This window comes from Oncorhynchus masou, chromosome 1, assembly GCF_036934945.1.
Source record: "Oncorhynchus masou masou isolate Uvic2021 chromosome 1, UVic_Omas_1.1, whole genome shotgun sequence".
NCBI lineage: Eukaryota > Metazoa > Chordata > Actinopteri > Salmoniformes > Salmonidae > Oncorhynchus > Oncorhynchus masou.
The window spans coordinates 50231999-50248389 of record NC_088212.1 but is presented as its reverse complement, the minus strand read 5'-3'; the positions used below and the strand labels follow the sequence as shown (position 1 = coordinate 50248389).

The 16391-nt window shown below is 41.7% G+C and overlaps 1 protein-coding gene across 1 annotated transcript in view; it reads right to left on the bottom strand.

Moving 5' to 3' along the window:
- The window catches only part of cfap77 (cilia and flagella associated protein 77), a 46046-nt gene that overhangs the window by 9703 nt on the left and 19952 nt on the right, over window positions 1–16391 (bottom strand). The window contains exon 3 of the mRNA XM_064988296.1: window positions 14451–14694. Within this exon, the coding sequence (XP_064844368.1) occupies window positions 14451–14694 (244 nt within the window). The remainder of the gene's footprint in view (window positions 1–14450; window positions 14695–16391) is intronic.

The window sequence follows — 16391 nt, the reverse complement described above, 5'->3', positions numbered from 1 at the left end:
TCCTTCAGAATACATAGCTCTAGGACTGTGTGTGTTATCATCAGCGTGTTGTCATATGCATGGGGGAAGGGGGGCTTCAGTAGTAGGATCCTAACTCATGCACACTAGAGTTCACCTTGGCATTTGGTGGATAGGGTGTGTGGGGCCAAACAAGTCCCCAGGGAACCATGATTTTATCTGTCATGGTTCCCCCCTCCCTCCCCATGACCCTGCCTCAGCCCCCTCACACAGGCCCAAGCATCAAGATAGAAGAAGATAAACCTTCCCCTGACACCAAGAGGGGAAAAAGAGATAGGGATGGGGAAATACTCGGAGAAGGAGAGAAACTGCACACAAGGGCGTTAGCCAAATAATCCTGCTCCATTTTACGGATCCAGTGCCCCCACAAGGAAGGAGAAGATAAAGACAACATTCATGGAACCTATGCCCATTTGCCTCATCGCAACAATCCCTGCATTTGAGGGTTTTCACGATACCAGTATTGCAACACTCAGAAGTATTATGGCTAGGAAACAAAACATGAAGCTGACATCGGCCAGGATTCATTCAAAGGCCCGTTGCAGCGCTGCGCACTGCACTACCAGCGATGTACCTATTAAAGATAATTTTCCAGACATTCGCAGAGATCACATTCATGGTAAATGCTTGATGTCAGCCAATCGTAAATTACCTTGAAAAGTGAAGGGCAATGCACTTGAACTGAATGCCAGCCTTATTTGTTGAGCAAAAGAGTGCTAATGTTCCAAACACACAGCCTTCTGTTGTCATCCAGAGTCACATTTGTTTATTTCCGGAGGACCATAGAGTTTAGTCTGCTTCAAGTTTTCTTTTTTGCCATGGAAAATTGAGTTTTGTGGTATCAACGTATACTGGTATTGTGACAATCCTACTACAATTAGGATGTGATGTGAGATCCCCTGTCACATGATGGTGGAGGCAAAGATCTCGATTAATAGATTTTCTTTCTCACATAGTCCCTCTACCACTCTATGCCCTCCCACTCCTTTCCATTCCCAGCCTCTGCTCTCAGCCAGTAGCTATTGTCTTGTGAGAGCCAGCAGGATCAGACAATAGGAATTAACACGTCCACTTCCATAATGTCTTTCTTAAACCAATTCCAAATATCAAAATGTACAGTGAAAGAATGTGTGTGGATGATGGGCTTTATATTTCTATAATTTGTCTCCAGACCCATGTCAGCATTGAGTGCGAGTTTATTTTTACAGGGACAGTGCACATTAATCAATGCTTCAGTAAAAGTGCCGGTTTTAGCCAGCCGGCTAATTTTCAACTGCAGTCCCTGGGCTGGTTATTGAAAACAACAATTACAATATACACAATCATTGAGCAGTGAGCACACACAGAGCAACATAGGACAAGCAAGATGTAGCAACATTGAAAAGCATTGCAATGTTGCTTTTTGTTCTAAGTACTGACTAAATACTGACTGAATGCTTCATTGTACTGACTGTGAATGCTTCATAGTACTAACTGAATGCTTTATAGTACTGACTGTGAATGCTCCATAGTACTGGCGGTGAATGCTCCATAGCAGGAATGTAGTGCTGCTGAAGTGTGGAGGAGTGGCGCTCCCTCATTTTTTCAATTTGAGAATACATGGACCTGGTAAAAATATTTCTGAAATGAATTCTGATAGATTCTCAAATTATATTTAATTACCACTAACATTCCATAAAAATGATAGTGACCAACTAAATAAATATGTAGGCTACAGCAGCCTATAGGAAGGTAAATGGTGGTTTCTTCCCTGTCTTCTCTCTCTGGCGGATAAATAATCGTAACATTTAAAACTATAAAAATATAAAAGACTCATAAATATAAAAAAGTAGTAACAAAGACTAATAAACAAATGTGTTGATTTGGCACACGAGCACTCAATACATTACCCATCCCCCAACACTGTCAACCAAGAGTCAAGACTAAACCAATTCACCTTGGTGGTGTGCAGACTGGTTTTATATTATTCTTAACGATTTCGCACAAACCAGAATTTTTTTTTTAGAATATGTCTATGAAACTATATTGTAGCAGGCTCAAGGGTGCGGGGTTTCCACGTCACCAAGTTCAATAACCAAACACGCACAGGGAGCACAACTAGAATGTAAATGGGGGAATTTATTAGGGATATTTGCACACGAGGGGATCCAGCAACCAGTTCACAACTGGCAATCGTGCAGATAATTCTCCCGCTTCTCACACTCTCCATAACACGTGTTTCCCTCTGTCCAGCCCGCTTCCTCTTTTATCCCCGAGCGCTTAAAGATCCACCGGCTTGCCTCGTAGGGGCAGGAAGACCATATAAGGATCGGGGGTGGAGCCAGCGGGCTGCACCCCCGAGCATTTTATCCCCCCCAGCTCCCTAGAGCATCCCTCCTGGAGAGGGTATCCGCATTTCCATGGGCTGCACCTGATCTGTGGACGACAGAGAAATCAAAGGGCTGTAAGGATAGGAACCAGCGAGTGATCCGGGCGTTACTGTCCTTATTCCGTGACATCCAAACCAGTGGTTTGAGTCTCCAGCACCCACATGATCACAAGACATTCTTTCTCCATAGTGGAATATCTTTGTTCCTCGGCAACAGCTTCCGACTAATGTATACAACTGGGTGTTCCTCACCTTCTTGTAGCTGTTATAAGACGGGCACCCACCCCTGTTTCGGACGCATCGGTCTGTACCACCAGTGGTTTGGAGTAGTCCGGCGTCACCAGCACGGGTCCAGAACACAAGGCCCCCTTTCGGCCCTGAAAGGCTTTCCCAGTCTCCTCTGTCTACGTCACCTGGGCAGGCAGACAGCTCCTGGTCAGATCAGTCAGGGGGCTGGCTAGGGAGGGGGATAAATCTCTGGTAGTAAGTAGTCAACCCCATAAACATGCGTACCTGCTTCTTTGTGAGGGTGTGTGGCCAGTCCCGAATCGCCTCCACTTTCTTCACCTGAGTTTTTACACATCCCCTCCCGAGTACCCCAGGTACTCAGCCTCCCGCCCCCTGTAAGGCCTGCAATACCACGCTCACCTGGTTTAGATGGGTCTCCCACTCGCTCCCATGGATTACAATATTGAGGTAGGCTGCCGCTTACTCGCGATGGGGACGGAGACATCATACACCCAATCATGAAATCTTTGCGCCCTGCTAATCAGGGTGAACCATACCGGCACAGGATTTACTTTTCCAGCCCCTCGTAATGCGTCGCCTGGTCAGCAGTCAGATCCTGATAGATATTTTGTGCCGTGCTTGACAGGAAGGGTGATAGCAGGCTGGCCCATTGCTCATGGGGCCATTTCTCCCTAGCCTCCGTCCTCTTGAAGGCTTGGAGCTAAACCTTGATGTTGTCAGCCCCTGTCATTTTCAGTATAAACATACTGGGTTTTGGGACGAGGCGTTGCTGCACCTGCATGGGCAGCTGTCAGCTGGCTGAGTTCAGCCAAGAGCGGTCTGCTGATGCTGTTCCTCCAGCAGCACCCAATGCATAGCTTGTTGCGTTATGTTCGCCTCTACCAGATGTTTCACCAATGCTTCCATTATGCTCCGTGTCTGTTTAGTTATTGAGCTTGGTTTGCTATGCCCGTATTCTTCACCACATGTAGTAGGGTCAAGGGTGTGGGGTTTCCACAAGTTCAATAACCAAACACGGGTAATTGTACAGATAATTCACACGCTCCATAACACGCATTTCCCTCTCGGTCCTCTCCCTCTTTGTGCAGTCCGCTTCCTTTTTTATCCCAAAGCACTCCATGGCTTAATTATCCACCAGCTTGCCTCGTTGGGGCAGGAAGTCCATATAAGGCTTGGGGGTGGAGCCAGCAGGCTGCAAGATATCTTCCTTCAATCACCACTCCCCCTCACCTCGCTATCTACAAAAATATATTCACAGTATTATGAATGAATTGTGGTTTATTTAGTAGCATTTCGTAGTGTAACTGATTTTACTAATTGCATTAGTACTGTACAAAGTTAGAGGTGCGCTATTTGATAGATTCTCCCGCTCCCCGTACCTCAGGCTTCCAGTGGGGGGACCTGAGGTCAACCTACCTCCGCCCCCCGCACCCCTCCCCATCTCATACTTCTGAGTGGGAGACGTTCCCAGGCAGTAGCCTGCCTAGCTCACAAACTAGAATCAGGGCGCCCACTCCGACAAGATTAATTGACCCACAGTCCCACACGGTGACATGATATCATTGACGTGACGTGCAAATGAGCGATAGAAAACCGATCATGCAAATGTCAGCATTCCGACTTTTTTTTATGCGGGCGCCCTTGGCAGATTCCCATGTCGCCTATACCTAAATCCGCCACTGCATCGGAGGCTTGACCACTTTGAGTGGGCCAAATCAGTAGAACTCCCCCTCTTGTGTATCAGAACCCAGAATTATATGTGATCACATGGTGAAGGGCGCTCAAATTGCTTAAAATAGCTCTCATCATCAAGATCTGTTGCCTACGCCTAATCGTCCTACTCATCACTTATTATTATTACAAATAGAAGATTCTCTCTTCTCAAATATGGTGCCGTTCAGCAAACTTAGATAAAAGCTGAATCGATCTCTCGCAAGGTCATATAATTGTTCATTTGTATTTTACATAACATAACCGAAAATAATAGCATATACTGTCAATGTAACACCAAAAACACCACATTTCTTATCTGAAGAGTACAATTTTTTTTCTCAAACTCAACAGCGCGCTTGCGCGCACCAGGAGGCAGGAAAGGCTTATAGTTTGTTAACACCATCTGCTTTAATTCTCTCACGAAACAGTAACTCAAGAAGATCTAAATGCATATTCCCATGTAACTGATTGAGATTAAATGACTGGCATTCAGTTTGGACATTTGACCGGTAAAACATGAAGTATCAGTTACTATTTTGAAATGAGGTAGGCCTATGCCTAACTTGGTGTTTCAGTGTATTAATAATATAATTTTTTCTTGAGACAATACGTGTGGGCATAAGCAGACGTTGCAATTGGAGGATGGATGTTATGCATAGCCCTATACTACATCTGTCGGTACAAAATTTTGAATTAGAAATTATGACGTCCTAAAAAATAAATTGCGCTACACCACTGCTTCATAGTATTGACTGTGAATTCTTCATAGTACTGACTGTGAATGCTTCATAGTACTGACTGTGAATGCTTCATAGTACTGACTGTGAATTCTTCATAGGTCTGACTGTGAATATTTCATATTGACTGAATGCGTCATAGTACTGACTGTGAATGCTTCATAGTACTTATTGTGAATGTAAGATGTGGAAACGTATGTTTTTGGTTTCACATTGATTGTGAGAATTAAGCCATAAGTTTCTAGACTGGTAAAACAGAAATGTTTGTTTACATTCTGAAAACAGAAATGACAAGTTTGTCTGTTCTGGCAGGGTTTATTTTTAGGTTGCTGGGAGGTTCTGAGAATTTTTACTCTGGTCGCTTAACCTCTAGCGATGAGCAATCCCGTATCCGGGAGCGTAATCATAGCCTCAAGAGCATTACCATAACGCAACTTTTCCTATTCATGAAATCGCAAATGAAATGAAATAAATATATTCAAACACAAGCTTAGCCTTTTGTTAACAACACTCATCTCAGATTTTCAAAATATGCGTTACAGCCAACGCTAGAAAAGCATTTGTGTAAGTTTAGCATGGCATAATGCTATGCTAGGCCGTGCTGGCAGCAGGCAAACAATTGCAGAAAATGATGTCATGGCTTTAGAAGCTTCTGATAGGCTAATTGAAATCATTTGAGTCAATTGGAGGTGTACCTGTGGATGTATTTCAAGGTCTACCTTCAAACTCAGTGCCTCTTTGCTTGACATCATGGGAAAATCAAAAGAAATCGGCCAAGACCTCCGATAAAAATGGTGGACCTCCACAAGTCTGGTTCATCCTTGGGAGCAATTTCCAAAGGCCTGAAGGTACCACGTTCATCTGTATAAACAATAGTATGCACGTATAAACATCATGGGACCACGCAGCCATCATACCCATCAGGAAGGAGATGCATTCTGCCACTGCTCCAAAACCGCCATAAAAAAGCCAGACTGCACATGGGGATGAAGATTGTACTTTGGAGAAATGTCCTCTCGTCTGATGAAACAAAAGTAGAACTGTTTGGCCATAATGACCATTGTTATGTTTGAAGGAAAAGGGGGGAGGCTTGCAAGCCGAAGAACACCATCCCAACCGTGAAGCACGGGGTGGCAGCATCATGTTGTGGTGCACTTCACAAAATAGATGGCATCATGAGGAAGGAAAATGATAAGCATATATTGAAGCAACATCAAGACATCAGTCAGGAAGTTAAAGCTTGGTCGCAAATATGTCTTCAAAATGGACCCCAAGCATACTTCCAAGGTTGTGGCAAAATGGCATAAGGACAACAAAGTCAAGGTATTGGAGTGGTCATCACAAAGCCCTGACCTCAATCCTATAGAAAATTTGTGGGCAGAACTGAAAAACCGTGTGCGACAAGGAGGCCTACAAACCTGACTCAGTTACACCAGCTCTGCCAGGAGGAATGGGCCAAAATTACCTACCCGAAATGTTTGACCCAAGTTAAACAATATAAAGGCAATGCTACCAAATACTAATTGAGTGTATGTAAACTTCTAACCCACTGGGAATGTGATGAAAGAAATACAAGCTGAGATAAATCATTCTCTACTATTATTCTGACATTTCACATTCTTAAAATAAAGTGGTGATCCTAACTGACCTAAGACAGGGAATTTCTACTCGGATTAAATGTCAGGAATTGTGAAAAACTGAGTTTAAATAGTTTTGGCTAAGGTGTATGTAAACTTCTGACTTCAACTGTATGTAGGACTTGCATCCTTGGCACAAAGTTATTATATTCTACTTCATTAATACCATTCAGACTTGAAGTTGATACAACTATGAGGTTGAGGTTCATAGATTGATATGAATATTAGTTTTTAAGGTCCATACACAGATTGGCTACATACTATAGCTAGCTACACATCCATAGGCATACAGTTATTTTTATCCTCCACTACACAATAAGCAAGTAAATAGTTGGCTATGTTACTTCAGCTGCATTGCAAGGCAAGCTTACATAATTGTACATTCAATTTGCAGTAAATGCTTTAGCTAGCTTGTAAACTTTTTGCTTGACTCGTTATGACGTTATAAGACTTACATTTGCTTCCGCCGTCCTGTTTTGTCAGCCATCTTTGCTGAAGAAAGTCACCAAAGACGGGTGGCTCGCATCAAATTTGTCAATGGAAACACTCAATATGATTGGTCATATAAAAACCTTGGGTCCCAAATGCATAATGAGTGCTCTAATTCCCCCTTCTGGTGGTCTGGAGCAATGAAGCTGTAAGCTCGCAACTTTTAAAGGTGGAACCACTGCATGTATTCACCCCCTTTGCTATGAAGCACCTAAATAAGCTCTGGTGCAACCAATTACCTTCAGAAGTCACATAATTAGTTAGATTGCACACAGGTAGACTTTATTTAAGTGTCACATGATCTGTCACATGATCTCAGTATATATACACCTGTTCTGAAAGGCCCTAGAGTCTGCAACACCACTAAGCAAGGGGCATCACCAAGCAAGCGGCACCATGAAGACCAAGGAGCTCTCCAAACAGGTCAGGGACAAAGTTGTGGAGAAGTACAGATAAGGGTTGGGTTATAAAAAAATATCCGAAACTTTGAACATCCCACGAAGCACGGTTTCCACGCGAGTAGAACACGGTGTGCATTTCGTTGTTTGCCGCACGTTCCGATTAAAACAGAGAAAATAACACAGAGAAATGGTTTGAAATGAATGACATAAGTAAAACCACCCTATTTTGTGCTTGGAAGTGACATTTTTGTACAAATAGGATTAGCTTAGCACTAGATGCTACAGCTAACAAAGGGAAAACAGCATTTTATTTTTCCTGTGTCACGTTGAAATTCCTAAGCCTTGCGCGACGCCCTCTGATATTTCAAGATTTCAGCTTTATGCGATCAGTGACCCCCTGGTGGTGAAGAATCGTCAGTATATTTCTTGGAAAAATAATTAGGTGACACCCAAACGTCGATCACGTTCAAAAAGTGGGTACTTAGGATATCCAGCCAATCAATTGATTGGATATTGATGTCTCATTCAATTTAACTGACAAGTGAAATTGCCAGATTTACCTTTTCAGGTGGATATTTAAAAAAATATCCAAATTGATTGGTTTTCTACAATGTGACATTCCTGTGGTACTTTGCAGCTTCCAGGAAACCTACCAGGGTAAACCACTAGAGGGGGACCGCAACGGTGATCACCAACCAGACATACACTGCCCATCCTTGTGGTGGACTGCTATGCTTTCAGAGAGCCTACCAAGTTCAACCACCAGAGGGGGACTGCAACGATGATCTACTAACAGGATATCACGTGGTCATTATTTTAATGTTGATTTGTAACTTGGAGGATAATCACAAGATCCAAACCACGGGGGGGTGGACTGTCATTACGTGGCCCTTTCTGGGTATAGATCATGGCTTCTCACTCTCTCCTACACCCAGGTTAGAGAGTTTCACAGTAGAACAAAGGAACTCCTGCCAAATTCTACTACATTCCAGAATTTGAGAATGGAACAATATCCATATTTTGGAAAATGTGTAAACAGTCGGTGGAGAAGCCAGCTACGACCTGGTCCGTTTTGTTTCATGTTTGTGACCTCATGAAATACAATACAGCCCCATTGCCCTAACTCTGTTTATACAGGTGCCTCCGTTGTATAAAATGAATGAGTAAAAATGAAACTATTTGTGATATTATGTAATCATTTAAAAGTTTAACTAAGTCATTGGCCCGCCCACGTGAGCACAGACATGATCAGGCATCATAGAACTGCCTTTTCAACTGTTATGAATAAAATCCCCTCCTGAGGAAATCCTCTTTAGACCAAGCATACCTCTGTGTCAGCTGAGGTGGCACAGGTTTGAGTACCAAGACTGAGCAAACCCACAGCGTGAGCTGTAATTGTGAATAGTTAATGAATTCCTAACCATACCACATAAATATTCTGCGGTTGGTGTTTTTTGTAATGATTTAAGTGACCATTGTGCTGTTGTTAGAAATACTAAGGTTCGTAAGACAAACCCATGTTTTATTCATAAGAGAAATTTTAAGTGTTTTAATGAGCAGGCTTTCTTTCATGATTTGTTTTTATGATGGTTTTGTCCAAATGGTAAACAAACATGCCCCATTCTGCAGGTTCAGGGTTAAAGGGCGGGATAATTCATGGTTTTCTTCTGAGCTGTTTTGTATTATTCACAACCATAATCTAGCCTGGGCTAAAGTAAGGAAATCATGATCTGATGCTGATTGGCTTATTTTTAGGCAGTTACGAAACAAGTGTCCTTTTCTTCTCAGGAAGGCCAAGTCTGAATATTTTATGTCTGTTACCACTGATAACCTGAATGACCCTAGAATGTTTTGGAAGGCTATGTCTGGTAACAGTAATGTTAATGAATTACCGTCATGTGTTTTGAAGGACTCTGTTGCTGTATATGACAAAACTGAAATGCTGAATTGTTTCAATGAGCACTTTGTATCATCTGGTAGGCTGTTTGATTCAGTGTTCTCTGTCTCTGTTACAACCCTGTGTGGATGAACCAGTGAGAGCTGGTCAAACTTTTAGCTTTTTGCCATTCTCAGTGCAGGTGGTACATAAAGCCCTTGAAATCCTTAGATCAGAGAACGCCTGCAGGTCCTGATCTTTTGGATCCCTGCTTTTTAAATCTGGCAGCTGATTTCATAGCTGAACCACTTACATATCTGTTCAATCTAACCCTGGAATGTAATGAAATTCCAAAGATCTGGAAATCAGCATTTGTCCTACCACTTTTAAAAGGGGGAGATCCAACTCTTTTAAATAATTATAGGCAATCTCAAAGCTGTTACCCCTGGTGAAAATACTTGACACCCTTGTGAGTGAACAGCTAAAAGAGTTTATTTACTAACTCTATTTTATCAATGTACCAATCAGGCTTCAGGAAGAAGCATAGCACAATTACAGCAGCCATGAAGGTTTTAAATGATATCACTGAAGCCCTTGACAAAAAACAGCACTGTGTCTCACTTTTTATTGATCTCGCTAAGGCTTTTGATACAGTTGATCATGCTATACTAAGGCAGAGATTGTCGAGTGTAGGTCTTTCAGAGCATGCAGTTGCATGGTTTGCTAACTATCTGCCTGATAGAACTCAGTGCACACAATTTGATGGGCTTATGTCTGTTAAATTGTCAGTCTTTAATGGTGTGCCCCTCTGTACTTTGTCCTCTCATTCACTATTTAAATAAATGATTTAGACACAAAATGTGCAACTTCATTTTTATGCTGATTGATAGTTATTTACTGTTGTGCCTTGTCTCTTACAAAAGCTTTCCAGAACTTGCAAACTGCTTTTTATACTGTTCAACATACCTTGTGTCAATTGAAGCTTATCCTCAATACTAACAAAACTAAACTAATGGTGTTTTCTAAAGCAAGAAATGGACCTCTGAACCTTTCACCTATTACTACCTGTCAGGGCAAGGAGATTGAGGTTGTAACCTCATATAAATATCTTGGAATTTTAATTGATGATGGCCTCTCTTAAATTGCATATTCAACAACTTACAAAAAAATTTAAGCTGAAATTGGGATTTTATTTTAGGAATAAGGCCTGTTTTTCTTTTGAAGCCAGGAGGAGGCTAGTATCAGCTACATTTATGCCTTTATTAGACTATGGGGATATTTTATATATGAATGCTTCCGCTCCGTGTTTGAGATCAATTGACACCCTTTACCTATGGCACTTTGAGATTTATTTAAAACTGCAAAACCCTTACGCACCACTGCACTTTGTATACCAGGGTTGGCTGGCCTTCTCTAGTCACTCGTAGGCTCAGTCACTGGTATACTTTTATTTACAAAGCCATTTTGGGTTTACTACCTTTTTTATTTGGGCATTTTTATTGTTCAGAAATGTGGTGGGTACTTCGTTCGCTGGACATTTTCCTGCTAACTGTTCCAAATGTCCAAACTGGATTTGGTAAAAGGGCTTTTATGTACTCTGCGCCATCGTCTTGGAACGCCTTACAAAATACTTTAAAAATGGAACAACTTGTCCCGATTTGGTATTTTTAAATCACTGATAAATGATCTTGAGACTGATTCCCTGACCTGTCAATGTTTTTAATTTGCTGTTTTTGATTTTGCTATGGTTTTTACTAGATTACTTGTAGTTTTTCATGTTGTTTGTCTGTAATTTTTGTAAGACTTGGTGCCGCCTATCTTGGCCAGGGCGCTCTTCAAAAAGAGATTTTAAATCTCAATGAGCCCTTCCTGGTTAAATAAAGGTTAAATAAATAAAATGGAGCATTGGCTACATGGCTGGAAATGGTTAAACTCTGAGACTATCGATCCCTACAGGATAAGAGCAAATCTTAGATACTAACTAGTCTGCAGCTAGAAATTATGTAAACCTGGGATGCGGATACCAACAACCGCCGAAACACCTATTCTATGAGAACATTTCTGAATGGAACTCTGAAGTAGATATTCTAACCACAAAATATTTTGATCTTCAGAGAAATAGAGAGAGCGAAAGAGATGCAGATGAACTGACTCTCCAGCAGACAGACTGACGAATCCAACAGAGATCATGACGACTCCTGGGCGTAAATATACACTGCTCAAAAAAATAAAGGGAACACTTAAACAACACAATGTAACTCCAAGTCAATCACACTTCTGTGAAATCAAACTGTCCACTTAGGAAGCAACACTGATTGACAATAAATTTCACATGCTGTTGTGCAAATGTAATAGACAACAGGTGGAAATTATAGGCAATTCGCAAGACACCCCCAATAAAGGAGTGGTTCTGCAGGTGGTGACCACAGACGACTTTTCAGTTCCTATGCTTCCTGGCTGATGTTTTGGTCACTTTTGAATGCTGGCGGTGCTTTCACTCGTGGTAGCATGAGACTGAGTCTACAACCCACACAAGTGGCTCAGGTAGTGCAGCTCATCCAGGATAGCACATCAATGCGAGCTGTGGCAAGAAGGTTTGCTGTGTCTGTCAGCGTAGTGTCCAGAGAATGGAGGCGCTACCAGGAGACAGGCCAGTACATCAGGAGACGTGGAGGAGGGCAACAACCCAGCAGCAGGACCGCTACCTCCGCCTTTGTGTAAGGAGGAGCAGGAGGAGCACTGCCAGAGCCCTGCAAAATGACCTCCAGCAGGCCACAAATGTGCATGTGTCTGCTCAAATGGTCAGAAACAGACTCCATGAGGGTGGTATGAGGGCTCGACGTCCACAGGGGTGGAGGTTGTGCTTACAGCCCAACACCGTGCAGGACGTTTGGCATTTTCCAGAGAACACCAAGATTGGCAAATTCGCCACTGGCGCCCTGTGCTCTTCACAGATGAAAGCAGGTTCACACTGAGGACATGTGACAGAGTCTGGAGACGCCGTGGAGAACGTTCTGCTGCCTGCAACATCCTCCAGCATGACCGGTTTGGCGGTGGGTCAGTCATGGTATGGGGTGGCATTTCTTTGTGGGGCCGCAGCCCTCCATGTGCTCGCCAGAGTTAGCCTGACTGCCATTAGATGAGATCCTCAGACCCCTTGTGAGACCATATGCTGGTGCGGTTGGCCCTGGGTTCCTCCTAAAGCAAGACAATGCTAGACCTCATGTGGCTGGAGTGTGTCAGCAGTTCCTGCAAGAGGAAGGCATTGATGCTATGGACTGGCCCGCCCGTTCGCCAGGCCTGAATCCAATTGAGCACATCTGGGACATCATGTCTCGCTGGTTTAGTCCAGGTCTGGGAGGAGATCCCTCAGGAGACCATCCGCCACCTCATCAGGAGCATGCCCAGGCATTGTGGGGAGGTCATACAGGCACGTCGAGGCCACACACACACTACTGAGCCTCATTTTGACTTGTTTTAAGGACATTACATCAAAGTTGGATCAGCCTGTAGTGTGGTTTTCCACTTTAATTTTGAGTGTGACTCCAAATCCAGACCTCCATGGGTTGATACATTTGATTTCCATTGATAATTTTTGTGTGATTTTGTTGTCAGCACATTCAACTATGTAAAGAAAAAAGTATTTAATAAGAATATTTCATTCATTCAGATCTAGGATGTGTTATTTTAGTGTTCCCTTTATTTTTTGGAGAAGTGTATATTGAGTGCAATTATTTCAGAATGAGTGAGCGTTCATGTGCAAAGGATTAGCATTTCAATTAATATAATTATCAACTGTGTGTAGTGATCCCTTTTGTCTTTCCCGCTCTGGCTTCGTCCACACCCACTTCCCTTTGTCCACCAAGCCGTCATATGGGTTTAGCCATCTAGGTAATCTTCCCTATCATTTGTTTGTAACAGATCTGCTGTTTGTTTGTTTGTGTATTTCTGTGATTAGTTAGTTAGTTAATAAATAAATGATTAAGACAATTGGTGTATGGATGATTCATAGCAAAGGCTGGGTTCATGCAGATAACCAACAATTTACGTTTGGAATGAGACTGACGTGAGGTAAAGGATAATTCATTAATAAGAAGACAAATTGACCAGATATTAAAATATCTGAAGAGTTATATTAAGAAAATTATAACTTTGTAATCTGAAGATTTTCCTTGGTGCCCCGACTTCCTAGTTAATTACAGTTACATGATTAGTTTAATCACGTAATAATAATTACAGAGAATTGATTTGATAAAATAACTGGCATCATTAAAAGTGAAGACTAAGACACAACATTGCAGCTGAAAACAACTGGATTAGCCATTTACCAATTACTCGTATCTATGTGTGTTCGGATTTTTCCTTATGAACACACAGAGCAGATCCTCATCTAGGGAATTACGCTAAATAAATGCTGGCACCTATTCATGTTGCTCTGGTTGTGATTTCATTATTTCAATGGGATCTCTTGCTTGAGATCTATTAATAACATATCCACTGCTGCTGTGAATTCAAACATTTGTTCCCTTGAGAGGAGACAGACACGTATAAAGCTTTGGTGGAGAGATATTTGTACGCTACAGAGCACAGCGTGCACATTCTATACAAGTTGTGCATAATGGCTACAAATTGATTTGTTAGCTAAGTGGTGGCGTCGGCTGGCTATCCAGCTCACTTTAAGAAGTGCAATGGCAAATTCACCTTTTGTCAAAATGAAAACAGTGTAGAGAAGATTTACTGCTATATCTCAATGAAAATGGATAGAACATGTTAGCAAATTGGCCATCCACAGTATTGTAGCCCTAGTTTCCTTCCATTCATGTTGTGATGCCCTGTTCCAGTATGAGAGAAGTTGAGTCTGAAATTACATTATTGCTATTACCGATCTAGTGCACTAGATAGGGAATAGGGTGTCATTTTTAACACAACCCCACATCAGATCAAATAAAGTGGGACACTCACTGTGTCGAGATGCCAAAGGTAGTGTCAGGGGGGATGCGAGGGGGCACAGGGACACGGGAGCCCCTTCTGGCAAGGGAGGCTTGTCTTCTGTCGTGGGTGGCGCGGTACTGATAATGCTCCTTGGCAGTCACCAGGCCAGACTTCACCCCCTCGCGGTTCAGAGCCACAAAGTCCTTCCCAGGCCTCCTGGAGTGGCCTCTACTGCCACTGGTGGGTAGGGAGTGTGTGTGCCAGTTGGACAAGGCTGGGAGAATAGGGCACAACACAACAGCAGAGAGTGAGTTCAGGGCCTGTATTCACAGTGTCTCCTCTAACACGCAATTACTATTTATTTTTATCTAATATATTGTTATTTGTATTTATTTATTTATTTACTTCTGTTTTTCTTTTTGTATATAATCAAGTTGACAAAACCAAATAAGAAAGATTCACCCCAAATATACTTCAACAGTTACTTCCCCCCAAAGACAAATGTCAAATTTGTTATTAAAAGGTCTAATGCAGCTATATTTTTTTATCTCAATATCAAATAGTTTCTGGGTAACAATTAAATATCTTATGGTGATTCTTAATTAAAATGGTTAAAAAAAAAAGATTTCTCAAGCAAGAATTTTGCTAGGACTGTCTGGGAGTGGTCTGAGTAGTGAAGGTAAAAAGGAAAATTATTGGCAGAGACGTTTAGAGTTCTGGTCTATTAACCTATTTTTACCACAAAGTCCATCCCACCAAAACAGGCTGAAATGTCAGGCAGGCTTTTCAAACAGCACTTACACTAAAAGGGCATTATGATAATAAATGATAAAACCTCATAGTTTGGAAATACACAGTACAGTGCATTCAGAAAGTATTCAGACCCCTTGACTTTTTCCACATTTTGTTACGTTGGCCTTATTCTAAAAAAAAATATAATCATTTCATCTCATTAATCTACACACAATACCCCATAATGACAAAGCAAAAACAGGTTTTTAGAAATGTTAGCAAATTTATTAAAAATAAAAAACTGATATGACATTTAGAATAAGGCCGTAACGTAACACACACACCCTTATCAACTCCTCCAAGACAAATTCCCAACAGATGTCTTTGAAATGGAAATCAAATTGAACTATTTTATAGGTACAAAGCATGTCCAGCTAGCACATTCTGAGAACCATATATTTCTTGGAGCTTGGTGAGAGTGTAGTTGTCCTGTGGTTATTTTGCATAAAACCTTCCCACAACTTTCTGGGAATAGTGCAGGATAGTTGCTCGGCTTTGGAACATTCTCAGCACATTCAAGGAACTTCACTTCTTATTTTAACAAAGTTTCCTAAAAGTTCAAACATGGTTACATTTACATTATGGTAATGTTCTCCAACTGTTTTGACATTGGGAATGTTCTCAAATACTTTAGAGAGCATTAAGAAACAACGTTATTCTTTGGGAATTTCAGTACTTCAGCATAACGTTTCTTACAGGTTTTGTCATGGTTATATTTAAAGTCATGTTCTCAAATTGTTTTGCGAACGTTAAGACAAAACACTCTATCCTCTATCTTGTTAAGTGTGTTCAGGGATGTTGGCCATACATACAATTGGCCACCCTGATCTTAATGAGTGCTTGTTTCTTTTGAAATGGGCTGTTTGAATATACTAAAATTAACAGCGTTGTGTGCGTAAAATAAACATGACCTGCTAGCTGGAGCTGGTATGTATGGATACTGGTGTCACAGGGGACTAATTCCATGGATAGAGAACGGATAATCATAGGTTTGTATCTCACTGATGCTGTGTCACAATAAAAAATAAATGTGTTTGCTTGATTAATGCCTAAGGAAATCAATTTTCATGTGTCCTATCAGTGCATGGAGTTCCAAAAAGTTGACCCAAAATAAGCAAGCAGTGAAATTAAAATACTTATTTAAAACCTCACAGGAAAACTTTAAAGGAACCAGAGTAA